The sequence below is a fragment of the Triticum urartu genome, chromosome 7A (genome assembly GCF_056163025.1).
Source record: "Triticum urartu cultivar PI428250 chromosome 7A, HENAU_Tu73, whole genome shotgun sequence".
NCBI lineage: Eukaryota > Viridiplantae > Streptophyta > Magnoliopsida > Poales > Poaceae > Triticum > Triticum urartu.
In genome coordinates this window covers 6,230,947-6,254,178 of record NC_141879.1, presented here as the reverse complement: position 1 = coordinate 6,254,178, position 23,232 = coordinate 6,230,947, and the positions used below count along the sequence as shown (strand labels likewise).

The following is a 23,232-nucleotide window of genomic DNA, read 5'->3' as shown; positions in this document are numbered from 1 at the left end:
AGTCAGGTCCAGTAGGCGCAGGATGCGCTAAGCCATTCCATCTTCCTGCTGGTGGTCCACCATAGAGCTCCTATGTAGCTGTTTGTTTTCTCGCTTAACTAATTTGTATGAGGCGATACAGCTAAGATCAGCCAACGGTTCGAGCACTTAGCACAATGTGCCACTTAACCGGACGAGCGCAAGACCGGGTCTACCTACCTTATGACATTTATGAAAAAAGAACGTTGTATTAAGGGGTTCTATCAGTTAGTAACAAAGCCGGCAGTATCCTTGAATTCAGGGGTCAGCTATGGGAGGTATGTCTCCATGTGTGCCGAAGAAGCGTCTATCATTATACGTTGTTTATCCAATCCAAAACGGATTCGTTTAGTTGGTAGAACCCACGCCAATATCATATTGACTCTCTCTCGTCCAATAAGAGTTTCCGAGAGTTACTTTATTCAAATTCTCTCCTTTCCAAAGCTCCACAAGGAAAAAAGAGTAATAGGACGACAATATTGCTTTCACTTATTTTGAGTTCTTTCTTTGTTGAGATGGAAATCGACGTTCTTTTGAAAAGGGCTAGGTAGTTTGCGCGCAGGCAAAACTTCTTCATGAAAGGTCAAAAATAGACTTGGATTTCATGGGTTTCTTAATGACTAGTCGTTCGTTTGAAGCCTTAAGAAACCGGCAGAGAAAGCAGCAGTTTTTTTTCCGAATGACCTTATTTCGAGAATCAACTAACTGACAAATCCGTAGCCCAGGTGATTCGCTGCCTCCCTCTCGCCAAAATGGGATGAATCTTCTCATGCAGCTTTTTGATTATTCAGGGCGCAGCGAAGCCAATTTCCATCAAGGCAAGGGGGTAAATAAGGGGGAAGAGGAGTTGTAACGATAGAAAAGAGAAGTGACTATAAGGAACCAACGATTCTCTCTTCTTAAACAACCTATATACTCCACACTTAACCAGCATTTGATAGATTATCCAACCCCGAGCAATCTTAGTTATTGGTGGGGGTTCGGTTCGTTAGCAGGTATTTGTTTAGTCATTCAGATAGTGACTGGCGTTTTTTTAGCTATGCATCACACACCTCATGTGGATCTAGATTTCAATAGCGTAGAACACATTATGAGAGATGTTGAAGGGGGCTGGTTGCTCTGTTATATGCATGCTAATGGGGCAAGTATGTTTCTCATTGTGGTTCACCTTCATATTTTTCGTGGTCTATATCATGCGAGTTATAGCAGTCCTAGGGAATTTGTTCGGTGTCTCGGAGTTGTCATATTCCTATTAATGATTGTGACAGCTTTTATAGGATACATACCACCTTGGGGTCAGATGAGATTTTGGGGAGCAACAGTAATTACAAGCTTAGCTAGCGTCATACCAGTAGTAGGAGATACCATAGTGACTTGGCTTTGGGGTGGTTTCTCCGTGGACAATGCCACCTTAAATCGTTTTTTTAGTCTCCATCATTTACTCCCCCTTATTTTAGTAGGCGCCAGTCTTCTTCATCTGGCCGCATTGCATCAATATGGATCAAATAATCCATTGGGTGTACATTCTGAGATGGATAAAATTGCTTCTTACCCTTATTTTTATGTAAAGGATCTTGTAGGTCGGGTAGCTTCTGCTATCTTTTTTTCCATTTGGATTTTTTTTGTTCCTAATGTTTTGGGGCATCCCGACGATTATATACCTGCTAATACGATGCCCACCCCACCTCATATTGTGCCGGAATGGTATTTCCTACCGATCCATGCCATTCTTCGCAGTATACCTGACAAAGCGGGAGGTGTAGCCGCAATAGCACCAATTTTTATATCTCTCTTGGCTTTACCTTTTTTAAAGAAATGTATGTGCGTAGTTCAAGTTTTCGACCGATTCACCAAGGAATATTTTGGTTGCTTTGGGCGGATTGCTTACTACTAGGTTGGATCGGATGTCAACCTGTGGAGGCACCATTTGTTACTATTGGACAAATTCCTTCTGTCTTTTTCTTCTTGTTCTTTGCCATAACGCCCATTCCGGGACGAGTTGGAAGAGGAATTCCAAAATATTACACGGATGAGACTCATCGCACCGGATCCTTTTCTCCTTTTGGCCATAGCCATATAAGAAGCGGAACCTCCAAAGCGGAGGGAGGGGAATCTCAGGATTCCTATGACCCTGCTTATATCTCTTTTTTGAGAGCTCGTTTAGGGTTTTTCCCGGGTTTGGTACCAAATCTAGATAAACTCCTTTCGGTTCATAAACCTGAGGAAATTCTATTTCTGGCTTTTCGCTTCCCGCGGGATGCGAACATGTTTAAATTGCCCCTAAAGAATATCCAAAATATGATTAAAGAAGCGATGGAGGAGGAAAACAGATACAAGCCTCCGGTGGAAGGTTGTGAAGACCGTCGTATGACTCCGGAGGAAAGGACAAAATTGCTTGAAGCATGTTCTTTCCTATGGGATAAAAAAAATGAATTGGAACTATTGAGTGGTGTAGGTATCCATCTTAGCAAATAGAGATACCGAGGCCCACCAACCTACTACTTGCTGGTTTGGTGGGGAAAGAGGAGTGGGTATGAGGGCTTCTTTCACTTTTGAAGTTCAAGTGTCTTCTCTTCAAGAGAATAGAGCATAATTGTAGGATTATATGGATATCAGTGCTTTTATTCAATTCCCGAGGCACTCTTCAACGATTGAGGAGATTCCCGAGGCAGTCTTAGTGCTATCGTCAGGGTCACCAGCCTATTGTACCCCTTATTCTGGCTTAGCCTTGCTTAAATAGAAGAGGCTTGGTTAGCATCCTTTCTATCAAGTGTTGTTCTTTGCTACCAACAATTCTTTAAGTACGCGGTGAAGTAAATAATAGTGCACTTGCTGACAGTAGAATCCCCAAGAAATATCACAGTATAGGCCGATATCTTTGTGCAATGTCATTTACAAGCTATGCTCCAAAGTCTTGGCAAATAGGCTGAGAGAAGTACTGGATGAGATCATTTCTGAGGACTTATTAAATAGGGGTGCTTTTTCTACGAATATATCAATTCCATAATGCTATCCGCTTTGACGAAGCAAATCAGATGACGGGCGATCTACGCCTCAAAAAGGAGAAGAAGTGGTTCTCGATACTGACCAAAAAGTCACTTTCGATGCAGAAAGTAGGAAACCAAGGAAGCAGGCATTGGCAAAGAGTGAATCTTTATCCGATCCTATAATGGCTCAATCCGATCCAACAACGGTACTTCCAAAGGCTCCTCGGCTAAGAAAAATAATAGTTGTATTGGCAAGGCATGAAAGGGATTTTCTAATGCTATCCGAAGACGAATCGGAATACGGAACCGAAAGCCGTAGCCCAGAACCTTTAGCTTGAGCGGAAGGGGAGGAAACCGGCTATTCGAACTGGCGGGTGGGTGGATACCCTAGTGCTTATTGCTTTGTCGGAGCAGGGGTGGAGAGGGATTCATTAGTTTGACAACACAAGGGTGTCAATTGGAGAAATAGAATTGAACTATTCTCCGAGTACTGGTACCGCTTAAGCCCAAGCAAGTGACGAAATCTTGTAAGATGGACTTGATTTACTTTCCTTTCCAAGACCTATACCATATGGTTTGGGTATACCACTATCACCTATCGAAATGAAACACTAACCTGCCCACGACCCCCTATACCGGATACCTTTGCTTTGAAACCAATGACTAGTAGAGGATTTCGAGGAACAACAGCAAAGGGAAGTAGGGATGGGCTTTCCTCGGATTAGTATTCGGATTTCGCTGGTCTTGCCAATGGTTGTTATTCAAAAGAAGGGTTTGCACCGGCAAAGAAGAATATATTTTCTAGTTGTAGCTTTCGAGGAGAAGAAGGATTGAATCAAAGGGACGAGCAAAGGCAAAGCAATGGCATGTTTGGAATTCCATAGAGGAATCCCCAAGCAAAGGCCAGGACGCTAACGCTAACGCTATTGATATTCCTAGCGCTTGTTTTCGTAGGATGCCGAGGACTCTTGCTTGAATACAACTAGAGAATTATCAAAAGAATACGACTAGCTCTTTACCGCGGGGATGCGTTGAGAGGAATCAATTGTTTAACCCGGTGACCGGATAGGAGCCGTGACTATGTGGGTAGCATTATCAAAAGAAGGAAATTCGCAACGCTCTAAATTTCTCTATTTTGATTCTTTTTTTAGGGATTGCGCCGTTACTGTACCTGCTTTCGCTATTGCTGTTCCGCTTTGCCGTTATCCGTCCCTTTGTTAGCATAATAGGAGTGTGCCTTTTTAGCGCAAGACGATGAAATAACAACCTAAGCTTATCGGAATTAGCAAATTGAGAAATCGAATAGATCCCCGGCCATTGGATAGGAGCACTGCCATTACCGTGCTTAGAATTGATGAAATTGGACTTCTTACAAAACCCAGGATCTTCCTATTCGTAGTTTTCTTACAAAACCCAGGATCTTCCTATTCGTAGGTGGTATACAACTACCCCTATCCCTATTGTTTTGATACATGGCGTATTGGCTTTTTGTTTTTCTAGCTAAAGATCCATCTTTCCTAGATTAGTGATTACTTCAATCCATACCCCTATGGAATAACAAAAAGCAAGGGCTGCAGTGCCAGGAGCGCCAGCAGCGGATGAAGACAGGCGCGGCATTGATGCGGCCAACCCACCAGATCATCCGCGGGCGGGAGAAGATTGAGTCGCCGCGCTCTGCAATTATCGTCGCGCACGGGGCTTGTGCTTCAAATGTGGGGAGCGCTGGGGCCAAGGCCACCAGTGTGCCGCCACGGTCCAATTGCTTGTAGTGGAAGAATTGCTGGATCTCCTGCAAGCAGACCACCACTACCAAGAGCAACCGGAGGCAGAATCTGATGATGAGATACTCATGTCCATTTCAAAACTAGCCACTACAGGGCAGATGAGGGAGTCCTGGATTAGGGGGTGTCCGGATGGCCGGACTATACCTTCAGCCGGACTCCAGGACTATGAAGGTACAAGATTGAAGACTCCGTCCCGTGTCCGGAAGGGACTTTCCTTGGCGTGGAAGGCAAGCTTGGCGATGCGGATATTCAGATCTCCTACCATTGTAACCGACTTTGTGTAACCCTAACCCTCTCCGGTGTCTATATAAACCGGAGGGTTTTTAGTCCGTAGGACAACCTCAACATACAACAATCATACCATAGGCTAGCTTCTAGGGTTTAGCCTCCTTGATCTCGTGGTAGATCTACTCTTGTACTACCCATATCATCAATATTAATCAAGCAGAACGTAGGGTTTTACCTCCATCAAGAGGGCCCGAACCTGGGTAAAACACTGTGTCCCTTGTCTCCTATTACCATCCGCCTAAACGCACAGTTCGGGACCCCCTAGCCGAGATCCGCCGGTTTTGACACCGACATTGGTGCTTTCATTGAGAGTTCCTCTGTGCCGTCGCAATCAGGAAGGATGCCTCCTCCCGTCTTTAAAGACGGCGCTGTTGCTAAGGGAGCTTTGGCTGTCGGCCAAACTCTCCGGCTAGGTGGTTTTCTTATGACCACCTGTTCGGCTGTTGCGCCGACGGTGACCTCTCGGGTCATCAAAAGCAATCTTCACGTCAGCTCGGAACTCGTCGAGCAGCTAGATCCAATGGAGCTCTCTTATGTAAACGAGCTCTTGGATCGCATCGCCGCCTTGGGGGTCACTACGGATTACGACCAGGTTGGGCTTAAACCCGATCTAAGAGAAATTAACTCTCCCCAAGTCAGCCATCACGTTGCCGTGGTAGAGGCGCAGTGCGGCGACCCTTCATCTATCTTAAGGACTAGCTACGTCCGGATTCCCGATCCCTCCAAGCCGGATACCCGCGGAGGGGAGGATGTAACTCAAGACCTGAACTTAGAATCAGGCAACGGGCTAGATTCATTGGACAACATCCAAGAAACCAAACTTCAGAGTTCGGAAACTCCTTGGCCTCTGAGTCTTAGATTGGGTGAGGTTTCGGATTTAATTCCACCCACCCACCCGAACATAAGTGACCTATCCCAAATCAGTCAAAAGCCCGAAGAAACAGTACATCATTACTGGGCCAGATTCCTCCTGGTTATGAACAGGATAAAGGACTACCGCGAGGAAGACGCAATCTCAATATTCTGCAATAATTGCATGGACAGGGGAATCCTCAACGCCATAATTCATCGTGATATTACACGCTTCGCTGACTTGGCGTCCATAGTATGAAAGTACTGTGCGATGGAAAGCGCCTAGAAAACCGAAATAAAATTTTGGGACAATCCGGCCCTGAATAGCAACCCCGTCCGAAATAAAAAGGTGCATCATCGTCAGACACCCGGGTTAAACACCAAAAAACCAAAACCCTCTACAGGGCATGGAACCGTACAGGAAGGATGGCTTAATGGACCCTGCAAAATTCATAGTACAGAGGACGCCATGCCAACTCACAGCCTTAGAGCATGTTGGATACTCCAGCAGGTGGCCAAAATTGGCGAAGACCTCCTAATTTCGGAGGCCGAAGAAAGCCACCCCAGGGACACCAGTACAGTTCTCACAGTCTTCGAGACTTTCGCATCAAATAATATGCGAAAAAGAACACTCCGCAGCCTTGCCGAAGTCTATCAAGTAGCAACAATAAATCCATGGAGTGACACGGCTATTACTTTCAATGCCAGTGATGAACCTAAATTCTGAACAGCCCGGGCACCAGCCGCATTGGTCCTCAGTCCAATAGTGGACGGCTTTCGCCTCACCAAGGTACTCATGGATGGAGGCAGCGGATTGAACCTCATTTATGAGGAAACCCTTCAAAAAATGGAAATAGACTGGAACCGCATCGAGCAAAGCAGCACCACCTTTAGAGGAATAATCCCCAGTCGGGAAGCGCGCTGTACAGGAAAAATCACACTAGATGTGGTGTTCGGCACGCCAGATAATTATAGGTCCGAAGAGGTCACGTTCCAGGTGGCCCCATTCAATAGCGGATACCATGCTCTACTAGGGCGGGAAGCATTTACAATCTTCCAAGCAATACCCCATTACGGGTATATGAAGCTCAAGATGCCCGGGCTGAACGGAATTATCACTCTCGCTAGTGATCCGGACATAGCGCTCCGTGCCAAAAACAAGATAGCCGCATTGGCCCTTGAGGCACTATCCGAAGCCCTAGCGGCTGAGGAACTGACTGCGCTGCGCTCCACGGTTAACAGGGACGATGTGATACTCGATAAGAGATCCAAGTCCACATCCTTTAAACCAGCGGACGAAATAGTCAAATTCCAGGTCCATCCAACGGACCCTAATAAAACAGCTTCCATCGGGGCACAATTAAACCCTGATGTAGACACCGCACTACGATAATTTCTACGTGAAAATTGGGACATCTTCGCCTGGCACCCTTCAGACATGCCAGGAATCCCACGCAGGCTAGCTGAACACAGCTTAAATATCCTAAAAGGATTCAAACCTGTCAAACAAGCTCTTTGGCGTTTTTCCGAACCCAAGAGACAGGCCATGGGAGAGGAGCTAGCCAAGATATTGGAGGCCAGATTCATCAGAGATATAAAACATCCGGACTGGCTAGCAAACCTGGTGATGGTACCAAAAAAGGACAAATCCTGGCGCCTGTGCGTTGATTTTAAAGACCTTAACAAGGCTTGCCCAAAGGATCCCTTCCCCCTCCCCCGCATCGATCAAATTATTGATGCCACCGCAGGACACGATTCATTGTGTTTCCTTGACGCATACTCCGGCTACCATCAAATCAAGATGGCAGAATCAGACCAAGCCACAACGGCATTCATCACACCATACGGCCCATTCTGCTTCAACACAATGCCCTTCGGGCTCAAAAACGCCGACGCAACATACCAGCGCATGATTCAGACATGTCTGGCAAACTAGATCGGCAAAACAGTGGAGGCGTACGTGGATGATGTGGTCGTCAAAACAAGACATGTCGAATCTCTAGTAGACGACTTGAGGCTCACATTTGATAACCTCTGAACATATGACATCAAGCTCAACCCGGAAAAATGCGTTTTTGGCGTTCCAGCCGGAAAGCTCTTGGGCTTCATTGTATCCGGTAGAGGAATCGAAGCAAATCCAGCCAAGATCCTAGCTTTGTCACAATTGGATATCCCAAAGGACCTCAAACAAATACAAAAATTAACCGGATGCGTGGCGGCTCTAAGCCGCTTCATCTCCCGCTTGGGAGAAAAGGCACTACCCCTTTATCGCCTCATTCGGCGCACCGAACACTTCGAGTGGATGGATGCCACCACGGCCGGACTCGATGAAATAAAAGCCATATTGGCAACAAACCCAGTCCTGGCCGCGCCAAACATCGGCGAACCAATGCTATTGTACATTGCAGCAACCCATCAGGTTGTAAGCACAGTGCTCGTCATCGAGCAGGAAACGGACGGACAAAAATTCCCCCTTGAAAGGCCGGTCTACTATGTGTCCACTGTCCTCACTCCATGCAAATCACGGTACCCGCATTATGAAAAGATTGCATACGCGGTATTCATGGCATCCCGGAAGCTACGACACTACTTTCAAGAGTGTTCGATAACAGTAGCCTCGGAAGTACCACTCAATGATATTATAAACAACCGCGACGCAACGGGCCGGATTGCAAAATGGGCCATCGAGCTCCTCCCGTTCGACATAACTTATAAGCCACAACGAGCTATTAAGTCGCAAGTTTTGGCCGACTTCGTCGCAGAATGGACGGAGGCCTAACTCCCTAAAGAGTACGGCACATACTCAAACTGGATCATGCATTTCGATGGCTCCAAAATGTTGGCCGGACTAGGGGCTGGCGTCGTCTTGACGTCCCCCACAAGAGACATAGTTCAATATGTACTCCAGATTATGTACACAGACTCCAACAATGCAGCCGAATACGAGGCCCTTTTACATGGTCTCCGGATGGCAGTATCCATGGGCATTCAACGCCTAGAGGTGTGCGAGACTCGAATCTCGCGATATCCCAAATAAATGGAGATTTCGATGCCAAGGATCCAAAAATGGCAGCTTACCGCAACGCCGTCTTAAAAATGTCAGTTCGGTTCGAAGGGCTGGAGTTTCACCATATAGCCCGAGAAAACAATCAGGCGGCGGATGTCCTGGCACGCATCGGCACAAAACGCGATGCAGTCCCCCCCCCCCCCAACATCTTTTTGGAAAGGCTGTTCAAGCCATCCGTATGATGGGAAGGGGAACCCATAAATAACAGCCCGGACCCAACCGCACTTCTCGACGCTGAACAATCTGACATAATTGGAGGCTCTGCCAATGAAATTACACCTTCAGCCAATAATGGCCGTCATCACCCCGTGGACAGAACCATTCCTAGCCTACCTTACTAGGTAGGAACTCCCCGAGGACCAAAACGAGGCACGCTGCATAGTGCGGCGATCTAAATCCTATAAAGTCCATGAGGGAGAGCTTTATAAGAAAAGCACTACCGGAGTCCTTCAAAGGTGCATCTCCAAAGAGGAAGGGCGGAACTTGCTGGCTGAAATTCATGCCGGACTCGGTGGTCATCACACTGCTGCCCGGTCCCTTGTTAGCAAGGCTTTCTGTACAGGCTTTTATTGGCCGATGGCCCGGGCAGACGCTCAGGACATAGTCCAACGATGCGTTGGTTGCCAGCTTTTTGCAAACCAAAGCCATATGCCACCCACCGCCCTCCAAACTATCCCCATCACCTGGCCCTTCGCGGTCTGGGGGCTTGACATGGTTGGACCCCTTAAAGGCGGAACCAACAAGAAAAAATACTTACTGGTCATGGTGGACAAGTTCACCAAATGGATCGAAGCCAAGCCTGTTAAGACGGCCGAATCCGGACCGGTGATAGACTTCATATCCGGGGTCGTACACCGTTATGGTGTCCCCCACAGCATCATCACTGATAACGGCACGAACTTTACGGCCGATGAGGTAAAACTCTGGTGCAAAAACATGGGCATCAAGCTCGATTACGCTTCCGTCTATCACCCACAAACTAACGGTCAGGTCGAGCATGCAAATGGTCTTATCATGAGCGGCATCAAACCCAGATTAGTGCGGTCCCTTAAGGAATCTAACACGCACTGGGTAGAGGAGCTAGACTCCGTACTCTGGGGGCTGCGGACCACGCCAAATCGCACCACCGGATACACACCATTTTTTATGGTGTACGGCACAGAGGCAGTCTTGCCCTGCGACATAATTCATGACTCACCTCGAGTGCGCATGTACGAATAAAGAGAAGCTGAGCTCGATCGGCAGGACAGTTTGGACGCCTTGGAGGAGGAGCGTGACGTGGCAAAAGCCCGTTCCGCATTCTATCAATAGCAGGCTCGAAGATATGAAAGCAGCAGAGAAGTGCGAGCCAAAAACTACAATGTTGGCGAATTAGTTCTACGCCTACCGGACAAGAAAAAGGACAAACTCAAGCCCAAGTGGGAAGGTCCCTTCATAATTGACCAAGTCCTGACTGGTGGAGCGTACCGCCTGCGAGATGCATCGGATAACCGACTCGAGCCGAACCCATGGAACGCAGCCCGTCTCTGAAGATTCTACGCCTAGCGCCGGACTCTGTGTTCGTCCCCTTCCTCTGTCCATTTTTTACATTTTCTGTCTTATATTTCTCTCCTTCCCCTCTTTTCTATTATAGCCCTTAAAGGCTCATCAAGTGACGCGCTACCCGCGCTCACTAAACCTGGGGGCTTCTTTAAACAGAAGCTTATTTATACGGGCTTCATGCCCAACACATGTGTCAAACTTCCACATGTACCTTTTCTTCACCATTATATGCATCGATATGACTTAAGTTTTGGCCAAGCTGGGTTGCCTGGCTCCTGTGCTTACCCCTACGTTCCCGATTGTTCGGCTAGGCGGTAAAGGGAGCACCTCTGCGATTGTTACTGCCGGGTCAGCCGGATGTGTACCTCAGACTGGGTGAAGCCGAAAGCTAGCGTTCTTAAGGGAATATTCGGTCGGTGAACTAAAGATGACCTTTTTTACTTATTTATATGCCCCCAGATGATTTTTCTGCGTTCGTAGTCCGGACATGCACTTTAGGGCATGCCTCCCAGAGAAAGGAACCCCTAACGGAACTATTCTCTCTGGAAGATGTTTCTTACACTACTGGAATCAGCTACTTTGCCATCTGCCAGCTCTTTGCCGTCAGCTAGCGGACGGCAAAGAAGCTCTTTGCCATCAGCTACCTGAAAGCAGACGGCAAAGAATAGGCTGATGGCAAAGAAAGCCTTTGCCATCAGCCTGTTCTTTGCCGTCTGCTAGCTGACGGCAAAAAATCTTTGCCGTCCGCTAGCAGACGGCAAAGAGGGAGGGGGCCCCACTGAGGAGATGGTTAAAAATACTTAACGGCCCCCCTCTTTGCCGTCCGCTAGCGGACGGCAAAGCGCACATTAGTGGACGGCAAAGGTGGCGGGCGGCAAAGATTAAACATATCTAACGGCCGGCGCGCCCCACCCCCCTCTCTCTCTGTTTCCCTCCCACACACGCGCGCCGCCGCCCCCACCACTCGCCGCCGCCCGGTCGCCCCCCCGCCCCGTCGCCCCGGCCCCCGCCCCGTCTCGGCGCCGTCGCGCCCAGGCCCCCTGGCGATCCGGCCCCCCGGCGCCCCACCGCCCCGGGCGCCGTCGCTCCACCGGCCGCCCGCCCCGTCGCCCCCCGCCGCGCCCCGGCCCCCCCGCGCCCCACCGCCCTGGGACCGGCGCCGCCGCCCTAGGCCGCCCCGCCCCCTCCTCCACTGGCCACCTCCTCCACCGGCCCAGGTGAGCTCTACCTCTCCTTTTTTTTTTCTGTTTTTTTAGTTTTAGGTTTATGTTTAGTTTAGATTTAGTTTTAGTTTTAGGTTTAGTTTTAGTTTTAGGTTTAGTTTTAGTTTAGTTTTAGGTTTAGATTTAGTTTTTTCCTTTTTTTTCTTCTGTTTTTTTAGTTCTAGGTTTATGTTTAGATTAGATTTAGGTTTAGTTTTAGGTTTAGTTCAGTTTTATGAAAGAAAAAGAAGAAGAAGAAAAAAACAGGAGAGGAGGAGAAGAAGAAGAGGAAAAAGGAAAGGAAGAAGAAGAAGAGGAGGAGGAGAAGAAACAAGAAGAAGAGGAAGAAGAAGAAGAAAAAACAGGAGAGGAGGAGAAGAAGAGGAAAAAGGAAAGGAAGAAGAAGAAGAGGAGGAGGAGAAGAAAAAAGAAGAAGAGGAGGAGGAAGAAGAAGAAAACAGGAGAGGAGGAGAAGAAGAAGAGGAAAAAGGAAAGGAGGAAGAAGAAGAAGAAGAAGAAGAAGGAAAAAAGGAAGAAAAGGAAGAAAAGGAAGAAGAGGAAGAAGAAGAAAAGGAAAAAAGACCCCGACCCGGCACCCCGACACCCCGACCCCGAGACCCCGACCCCGACACCCCGACCCCGACTCCGACCCCGACACCCCGACCCCGACCCCGACACCCCGACCCCCCGAGCCTGACCCGACACCCTGACCTCGAGCCTGACCCGACACCCTGACCCCGACACCACACCATACGAGGAGGACGCGACACATGTTATCGAGAACGTCTGCAAGCGCCTACTCCAGAACTTACGACACGAGGCTTGGTGCAGGCTGTTCGAGACTACTACGCCTTGCGTGGTATCAAGAAGACCAAGCCGGCGTGCCGCGATAAGTTCCTGAGTAAGGAGCAGTACATGAAGGTAATTCTTAAGGCCTTCTCTACTTAAGTTCCTTCATTTAGTAATTCTTAGCCGTAGCGCTCAAGTTTCTATTTGCTAACTTAGGCGCCTCCGAGATGGTGTGCGGATCAGATGGATTGTTGGGAGGTGTTGGTCGATGAGTGGTGCTCAAAACAATGGTTAGCCCTCCACAACGAGGCCAAGGACAAACGTGCCCAAATGGAAGGTGTGCCACACCATCAAGGCAGCTCCAACTTATATCAGTTCGGGCGCAACTGGGTATGTGGTTTGCTTCATGATTCATGCAATTCATTCATCATGCTAGCTTGAGCCCTTTAATTACTAATTTTCATTGTTTCTCCCTTTCAGGCACGCTACAATAAGGCGGATAAGGTGCCAGAGGTGTACGACCTATATGCCATGGCCCACACTGCCTCTTTCAAGAAAGTCAAGGCTTTCTCTCAGTCTGACCTCGATGATGCAAACAACTTCACCAACATCTCCTCCCACAACAAGCTCGTGAGATATAGAGATGAGGGGAAGGCGAGGAAAGGGGAGGACTTTAACCCGAGCCAGGGTCCCATTGATCCAGAGCTGGTGATGATATCTGGTGGCGGGAGGTCCCATGGCTCCATAGCCATTGGAGATGGACTTATCCGTTGTCCTAGCACTCTCCCGGAGATCAAGGCGCGCCAGTCGAGCTCCGCTCCTGAGATAAGGCCTCGTGAACGGCCAGTCCAACTCGCCTTCAAGGTTAGTTATACGTACTCAGCTATCTTTCTCCATTACATTGTGTGCGCTTCCATCAATGATTACAAATGGTCATGTGAGTGGTGTTGCAGGCTGCTATACAGAGTGAGAGAGATAGAACGGAGAAACTTCTGGCGGAGGCGGCGGAGAGGCAGCGGGAGTTGGAGGAGAGGACGACAAAGATGATGGAGGAGGAGAGGGCACGGAATGACATGCAGGCAAGGGCCATGTACGAGCTCCTTGTGGTAAGTTTCTTCTGCAGATTAGCCAAAACATTCATGTAGTGTTTGTCTCATTACTAACTAGTATGACTGAGTCGTCAAAACCAAATGTGCAGTCTGTGTGCGAGAAGACAGGTCAGACCGCTCCGCCGATGCCAGTGATTGCTCCTGGGACCACGGTGAGTTTTATTTGAATGGACATTACTTGCTAGTCTTAACATTTGAGTGTCATCATGCTAACAAGACATTGGAAATGATCTTTGGTGCAGCGTAACTCCAGACAAGCATCGCACGATCCTTCTCCAGCTACCGACACGAGCCACCCCGCTCCTACACCTCTTAGATCTTGGTAAGTTTATCTAGTGTTTTGCTTAACACATGCATAAAGACCTAGACTTAGCTTTATTTCCTCCAATGCTTACCATAATGACCTAGACTTAGCTTCTTCTCCTCCAAAATGACTTAATAAGCTTACTGACCTCCAAAACCATCCATTTTACCTAAGTTAGCTCTAAAACGATCTGTACTTAGCTTACTTATGTCAAAAATTGCATAATTAGCTTAGTTAGCTCATAGACGATCCATTTTACCTAAGTTAGCTCTAAAATGACCCATTTTACCTAGGTTAGCTTATAAATGATCCAGTTCATCCAAGTTAGCTAAAAAATGACCCATTGTACCTAGATTAGCTCCTAAATGATCCATTTTACCTACGTTAGCTTTAAAATGACCCATTTCACCTAGGTTAACTCCAAAATGACCCATCTTACCTAGGTTATCTCATAAACGATCCATTTCAAGTAATTTAGCTCATAAACGATCCATTTCACAAAGTTAGCTAAAAAACAATCCATTTCACCTAAATTAGCTCTTATATGATCCATTTCACCTAAGTTAGCTCAAAAAGATCCATTTCAACTAAATTAGCTCATAAATGATCCATTTCACCTAAGTTAGCTCAAAAACGATCCATTTCAACTAAGTTAGCTCATAAATGATCCATTTCACCTAAGTTAGCTAAAAATGATCCATTTCACCTTAGTTACCTAAAAAACGATCCATTTGACCTTAGTTAGCTCATAAACGACCCATTTCAACTAAGTTAGCTCATAAATGATCCATTTCACCTTAGCTAGCTCATAAACGACCCATTTCAACTTAGTTAGCTCATATATGATCCATTTCACGTAAGGTAGCTCATAAATGACATACTCTTCTTGTTCTAGTCTTCTTCTTGTTCTACTCTTCTTCTTGTTCTACTCTTCTTGTTCTAACTTTCTTATTTTTCATTTTGCAGATTTCATTCACTTGACGAAAGCTTGCATAGATGGAGTGCTCCTTATCCCTTTCTCTGTTTCTTTTGTATCGTTGAACTATGCATGTATCATTGGATGAAACTATTGTAATATATATGGTTGGATGCCTCTATGTTGAACTTGTTATGTATGATGGAACTATGCATGTAATATATATGGTTGGATGATGAAGTTATGTGTTGGATATCTTATATGTTTGCTCTGTAATGGCCTTTTGAAATATATCTATATATGGCATATATATTTGTGATGAAAATTGTTGGATTTAATAAAAAACAGATAAAAGAGCCAATATGCAGGCTCTTTGCCGTCTGCCACCGACGGCAACGGGCTCTTTGCCGTCTGCCGCGGACGGCAAAGAAGACACGTGGCATCCAGCTGTGCTTCCTGGGAGCTGACCCATTTGGTCAGTTTGCCTACAGTGGCAGACGGCAAAGACTTTGCCATCAGTGGCAGACGGCAAAGAACTTGCACTTTGCCATCAGTGGCAGACGGCAAAGAACCTGCCATGTAGTGACGTGTAGATGACATCATACGGCGGACGGCAAAGACACTAGAAATTTTGCCGTCAGCGGCGGACGGCAAAGGCCTGCCGTTAGCCACTTAACGGACTGACAGCGCAATTATTGCCGTCCGCTCTCTTTGCCGTCCGCCGCAGACGGCAAAGGGCCTTTGCCGTCAGCCGCCAGGAAGCAGACGGCAAAGTAGCTGTTTACCGTAGCCTACTTTGCCGGAGCCTTTTGCCGTCCGCGGCTGACGGCAAAGGCCTTTGCCATCCGCCGTGGCAGACGGCAAAATAGCTGATTCCTGTAGTGTTACTAACCATGTAATATAACATAACTAGTTGGGCACTTGTCTGATAAAGCACTAATGACCCCTACGCCTGGTCTCCATGCATACCCCGGTTCTTATGTAACCGCAAGGGTATTCGGACACACTCCGAACCATCAGGTCCCGAGGTCGAAGCGAAAAGGTCGGCAACGACAAACGATCTACAATCTGGCTAGAAGGCATTACACATGTCAATTGAAATTACATAGTCATTATGACTGATTGTATTCCTCTTCAATACCATCCAACAGGCTGTCTAACTTACAGTCCTGCTGGGAATACTTTGCGGCCAATTCTACTTGGCCGTACACTGAGCTTACAGGGATCTCCTTCCCATCGGGCCCCACAGGTCCGACCTCGGCCATGTGGTTTGGGTCAGACTTTGTGTACCGCGTCTTCACCATGGCCCAGGCCTCCCTAGCGCCTTGACGGCAGGCCGATATCTTCCACAACCGGAAGCGCCGCCGAGCTCCCTTCAGCTTCTCTGCAAGCTCTCCAAGGCCCTCGGGCAGGGAGTGGGAAGGCCATAAGGCTTGGGCAACGCCTCGCATCGCCTGCCGAACTCGCTCGTGCAATTGCGAGAGCTCGGGAAGAAGGTCACCCGTAGAACCGGGCATCTCCTCTGCAGGACGACCTGTTAGCATACCTACAGACATAACTCTGTTAGTCGACTTCCTCGCTGAACTCTTTTTTCAAAGTTCGTTTAAGCACTTACTAAATATGCCGCATCGAAGCCGCTGATTCTCCTTAGTGGAGTCCGACAGCTGGGAACGAACATCTTTAAGTTCAACATCCAGCTTGGTGTTGGCATCTTGGAGGTCATTCTTCTCCTGCCTCACCTCTGTCAGCACGCTCTCACCAGCCTTTAACTGCCGTAGGAGTTGTTGCTTTTCCGGATCTAATCCGGCGCCATCTACAATTTCATTTGTCAGATTTGCACATACGCCGCATAATACTTATCTTTTTGAAGCATATATTACCAGAAGGGGTCTCCTTGGGCTCCCCTGTCGCGGCTAGTGCGGCCTCAAGTTGGGCTTTGCACTCTTTCAGCTCCTGGGACAGTTGGGTATTCTTCTCTGAAAGAACCTGCATGTTACATAATCCTTAAATCAGTTATTCTAATTGTTTCAAGTCTCGGGGGCTACTGATATATATAACCATTAAAATTTCTTACCCGTATGTCTTCTACATATTGCACTGTGGCTCTGGCTAGACCATCCTGAGCGGCACGGAGATACGCATCTCCCGAATTGAAGGCGTCCAATGCCTCTTGGGAGAAACAAGCGTCGCGAAGAACTATCCGGCGACGCCTGTGGTTCATGGCACTCTCCACCTCGGAATTTGTGACGGACAGCCTGTCCGCATCCTCTGTCGGAGGAGCGTTCGGCACGCGCCCCGTGTTCGCTTCTGCCTCCGGACCAGGCTCTGGAGCCTGGCTAGTGGAGGCACGATGGGCAGCCTCTCCGGATATAGTCCGGCGAGTTCTTTTTGTCCTGACAAGAGCACGAGTGTTAATATGCCCTGAGGGGATAACACCTGGAATAAAAAGGCGTACTATACCTTGGCGCCGGCGCCTCAGTCCGGACAGCACTTCTTTTCGTTCCGCGGGGCCCTGCAGCCCCTCGTTGGTTAGCCGCTGCAGGCTCGGCCTCCCGTCTCAAGAACCTCCCCTGCAAAATACGGTTGTTGTCAGGAAACTGGAAACATGTGCGGGTGGATCCCTTTTCAAAAATACTGGGACTCCAGTCTCAGTTACCTGGGAGGCCGGGATTAACCCCGGGTAATCGGCCGTAATGGCCACCAAGGCTTCATCCTTACTCAGTTGATGGAACACCCCATCAATCAGCTCCACAGACAAGTCCGGATCCTCTTCGGAGGCCGGATCGAGGGCCCGTTCCAGATCCTCGGGCTGTGGAGGCGGGCTGTTTATGTCCTTTACTTCCTGACGCAGTTCCTACTTCGAAGTCATTAGACTACATATTTAATCATGGGAATATAAAACGTATGGGCAAGTGAAATTGTCCGTTTACCCAACTTGGAGGATTGTACATAGTAAATCAACCCTGTGGGTTGACGCGGAGGAATTCCTCCTCTTCTCCCTTGTACAAAGCAGACAAGATCTTTACTAGAGCGGCAGCCGAGTCTGGCCCCTTACGGCCGTCACGGGTGGCGTCATCCTCCCCGTTAAAGTCCCACATGGGGTGACCTCTATACTGTAGTGGTTGCACCCCCCGCATGATGCATGCGGCCATGACTCCAATCATGGTTAGTCCGGAATAAGCTAATAATCTTATCCGGCCCATCAGGTAAAGGACGTCCCTATCACTTTCTCTCTTAGAGCTCCGTGGACGCCAGCTTAGGCGCTTCTTTAGGGGAGCACTGCTGAACTCAGGGAGGCCAATCCGGACAGGATCTGGCAGCGGGACATCCTCTATATAGAACCATTCCGAAGGCCAGTCCTCGGATGCCTTCTTTGGGGTTCCGGATAGATATCCGGTCCCGGCGATGCGCCACACTTCGGCTCCGCCCACTTGATATATTGACCCCTCTTGAGAACGGGGCACCAGGCAGAATAACCTCTTCCACAGCGCGAAATGAGCCTCAACGCCCAAGAAAAGCTCGCAAAGGGCAACAAAGCCCGCGATATGTAGTATAGAGGCAGGCGTCAGGTTGTGTAGCTAGAGGCCATAAAACTCCAGAAGCCCTCGAAGAAATGGATGGATTGGAAATCCCAGTCCTCTTATTAGATAACAGACAAGGCATACCCGCTCTCCTTTGGAGGGATTGGGGGCGCTCTTCGCCTGCTCTCCGCCATTATAGGTGGCGAGTCCGGCTCGAACCGGGACCATATAGGCCGGAGGGAGGAATCCCTTGGTCTGAAGTGATACTAGCTCGCTATGCGGGATGGAGCACCTCTCCCAGTCTCCAGGCTTAGAACTGGAGGGGCGAGAGGAGGAGCTGCGACGGCCGGCCATGGTGGAATGGACCTTTGCTGGATGCGCTCTGGTGACTACTCGCGGAGGGGAGAAGGTGTGGTTTGGATCTAAATCCCCATCTCCTTAAATAGGCGGCTCATTTACGCGGCTAGGAGTGTGAATGTAAAAACACCCAGACTTTTCGTATTCGTTTGACACGTGGAAGACGGCTATTATTGGGTGTAGAAGCCAAGGAGCGCTGCATTTACAAAAACAGTTCATTATTCAACAGGTACACAGAATCTGGAGGAGGAACCCGCCTTGCAATGCCGAAGACAATCTGCGCGCCAGACTCGTCGTCATTGAAGCCTGGTTCGGGGGCTATTGAGGGAGTCCTGGATTAGGGGGTGTCCGGATGGCCGGACTATACCTTCAGCCGGACTCCAGGACTATGAAGGTACAAGATTGAAGACTCCGTCCCGTGTCCGGAAGGGACTTTCCTTGGCGTGGAAGGCAAGCTTGGCGATGCGGATATTCAGATATCCTACCATTGTAACCGACTTTGTGTAACCCTAACCCTCTCGGTGTCTATATAAACCGAAGGGTTTTTAGTCCGTAGGACAACCTCAACATACAACAATCACACATAGGCTAGCTTCTAGGGTTTAGCCTCCTTGATCTCGTGGTAGATCTACTCTTGTACTACCCGTATCATCAATATTAATCAAGCAGGACGTAGGGTTTTACCTCCATCAAGAGGGCCCAAACCTGGGTAAAACACTGTGTCCCTTGTCTCCTGTTACCATCCGCCTAGACGCACAGTTCGGGACCCCCTACCCGAGATCCGCCGGTTTTCACACCGACAGCAGACTACACCACATACAGTTCGGTTTGTGGGGATGATTGATTCTAAGGAAGTCTTGGTCCTGGTAGATTCTGGCAGTTCTCACAGTTTTGTGAGTGAAGCAGTGGCTGCAGAAATGCCTCATCGAGTGGAGAAGACTAACTGTTCGTCTGTCAAGATCGCCGATGGGGGAATTCTTCAATGTGACAGTATGATCCCTCGATGCTCGTGGGAAACGCAAGGGCAGGTGTTCGAAACTGACCTCCGGGTGCTATCATTAGGCTGTTACGATGTGGTGGTGGGCATGGATTGGCTGCAGTGCTATGGACCGATGTGGATCAACTGGGAGTAGAAGCGATTGTAGTTTCAGCATCAGGATCGCTGGATCGAGCTCATCGGTGTGCAGCCTCGGTTACAGCCAGTCGAGCAGATCTCAGCGACTCAGCTGCAAGAACTGGAGGAGCAACATGCAGTTGCACATGTGGTTGTCTTATGCAGCATGACGAATGCCGTGGGCAGTCGAGAGCAAGAGGAGCAGCATCCAGCAGTGGCAGAAATTCTCGAAGAGTTTCAGCAAGTGTTCGCTGAACCCACCACTTTACCTAAACATAGAATATGGGATCACAAAATTCTGCTGTTGGAAGGGACCAAGCCAGTTAATATCAGACCCTATCGATACACTCTGGATCAGAAAACGGAGATTGAAAAACAGGTCGCAGAAATGTTGAAGCAAGGGTTGATTGTTCCAAGTGTCAGCCCCTTTTCCTCCCCAGTCCTACTGGTGAAAAAGAAGGATCAAACCTGGCGCTTCTGCGTCGATTTTCGTAACTTGAATGCAATCACCATGAAGAAATGCTTCCCTCTGCCCATTATCGACGAATTACTGGATGAGCTTGCAGGCTCACACTGGTTCTCCAAGTTGGACTTGCGCGCAGGATACCACCAGATACGCCTGGTCGAAGAGGACGAAGAGAAAACAGCCTTCACAACTCATCAAGGGCACTTTCAGTTTCGGGTGCTGCCGTACGGAGTCACTGGAGGCCCTAGCACATTTCAGTCGATGGCAAACTTTGTTCTGTCGCCAGTATTATGCAAGGGAGTGCTGGTTTTCATGGATGATATCCTAATCCACTCGATTACGTTCCAGCAACATCTCGCTCTCTTGCGCCAGGTCTTGCAGTTGCTAGCTGACAATGAGTTGGTGGCCAAGCGTTCCAAGTGTTCATTCGCCACAAACCAAATTTCGTATCAGGGGCATTAGGTCAGTGGGGATGGAGTGTCCACCTTACCAGAACACATTCAGGCAGTGCAGAAATGGGAGCAACCGTCCAATGTCAAAGAGCTAAGAGGATTTCTGGGACTGGCCGGTTACTATCGCAAATTTGTCAGAAATTTCAGTCTCCTCAGCCGGCCGTTGAATGATCTGCTCAAGAAGGGAGCAGTGTTTGTCTAGACCCCAGTGGCAGACAAGGCATTTCAGAGCTTGAAACGAGCCCTAGTCACTGCCCCAGTGCTGGCTCTGCCGGACTTCTCGAAGCAATTCATAGTGGAAACAGATGCCAGCGGCACAGGAATTGGCGCCGTGCTCATGCAAGACGGGCATCCCGTCGCATATTTGAGCAAGAGTTTGGCACCTCGCAACCTTGGCTTGTCAGCATACGAGAAGGAGTGCCTAGCTGTACTCCTTGCGGTTGATCATTGGCGTCCATACTTACAACATTCAGAATTCATCATCCGCACCGATCAACGCAGTTTGCTCAACCTGAAGGATCAGAGACTCAACACGCCGATCCAGCAGCGGGCCTTTACTAAGTTGGTAGGGCTACGATTTCAAATTCAATACAAGGCTGGGGTGTCCAATCGGGCTGCAGATGCCTTGTCCCGACGAGCCCAGGACAACTCTCAGGAGCTGGCGGCGATCGCCTTGGCCAAACCAGCTTGGCTACAAGCCATAGTGGATAGCTATCAACAAGACCCCGCAGCTCAACATCTGATGTCACGACTTGCACTCGATGAAAACAGTGATCCGGGATATGCTATACAAGATGGAGTGATTCGTTTCCAGGGGCGCATTTGGATCGGAAATGACCCCCAAACTCAGGAATCCTTGATCAAGGCCCTTCATGACAGTGCAGCCGGAGGGCACTCGGGGTTCCACGCCACCTATCATAGGGTACGACGCTTGTTTGCTTGGAAGGGACTCAAGGACATGGTTCGTCAGTTTGTCCGTCAGTGCATGACTTGCCAGCAAGCAAAAACAGAACGGGTCGCTCTAGTGGGGCTGCTTCAACCTCTACCAATTCCCAAGCGTCCATGGGCAGTCGTATCATTGGATTTCATTGAAGGCCTTCCAAAATCCAATGGCTATGATGTGATCCTCGTGGTGGTTGACAAGTTTTCCAAGTATAGTCACTTTGTGCCGCTGAAGCATCCATACACAGCCCTCTCGGTGGCCACCGCCTTCATGCAACACATCTTCAAGCTGCACGGCCTTCCTCTGGCTATTATCTCGGACCGTGATCGCATATTTACTAGCAGCCTGTGGCAAGAACTCTTTAAGCTAGCTCAAACCCAGTTGCGCATGAGCTCGTCATATCATCCACAGACGGACGGGCAGACGGAGAGGGTAAACCAATGTCTTGAGACTTACCTTCGGTGCTCTGTTCATGCCTGTCCAAAGAATTGGTACAGATGGCTATTCCTTGCAGAATATTGGTATAACACCACCTTCCACTCAGCTCTGGGAAGAACTCCGTATGAAGTGGTCTACGGCACTCTGCCGAGGGAATTTGGGGTAACCCAAGTGGATGACTGCAGTGTTCCTGATCTAGCGACATGGTTGAAAGAAAGAGAAGTGATGCTGGACTTGTTACAACAACAACTGAAACAGGCTCAGGATAGGATGAAAAAGCAAGCAGACAAAAGGCGCACAGACACAGAGTTTGAAGTAGGCGATTCAGTCTTCTTGCGCTTGCAGCCCTTCATTCAGACATCCATCGCACAACACCCATTCCAGAAGCTAGCATTTCGCTACTATGGGCCATACAAAATTGTGGCTCGAGTCGGCAAGGTAGCTTACAAACTCCAGTTACCAGCTGACAGTAAAATTCATCATGTTGTGCATGTGTAGCAGCTGAAGAAAGCAGTGGGCAGCGATACATTAGTCGAACAAGCATTGCCTGCGAACACTGAGATTCTTCGTATGGAGCATGTGCCAGTGGCGATCATCGGGGAGCGCACAGTCAAGACGAAGGTTGGGGCCATTCGAAAGGTTTGTGTGCACTGGTCAGGTCTGCCCATTTCCTTGACTACTTGGGAGGATCCAAAACAACTGTACCAGCGTTTTCCCTTCTGCACGGCTTGGGGGCAAGCAATTTCCCAAGGGGGGAGAATGTCAAGGCCACCCTGGAGCCACCCGACGATGGGACCCAGAGCCAGGCAGGGCCGAGCCAAGTAATCATCGACCTAGTCAACCGCCAAGTGGACAAGGTGTGACGAGGAGCTGCGCAGCGATTGGCCAAGGGGTGCCAACTGGCAACCACTACATATAGTCTAGTGTGTGTGTGTGTGGAGGGAGTATGAAATTGTACACGACTTGTATTGGAGCTGATCTCCAGAACACTCGCCTTCCTTCCTAAGCAATCGATCCCCTTCTTCCTCCTCCTTCCCGGCTCTCTCCCTCTCCAACCCAGATCTACCTGAGTGAGGCACGTTA

General features: G+C 48.8%; 1 protein-coding gene across 1 annotated transcript in view; it reads left to right on the top strand.

The window, feature by feature from the left end:
• The window catches only part of LOC147956770 (uncharacterized), a 32,388-nt gene extending 12,519 nt beyond the window's left edge, over positions 1-19,869 (top strand). Inside the window, exon 3 of the mRNA XM_087531448.1 lies at positions 19,539-19,869. Within this exon, the coding sequence (XP_087387574.1) occupies positions 19,539-19,869 (331 nt within the window). The remainder of the gene's footprint in view (positions 1-19,538) is intronic.
• The last annotated feature ends 3,363 nt before the right edge of the window (positions 19,870-23,232 follow it).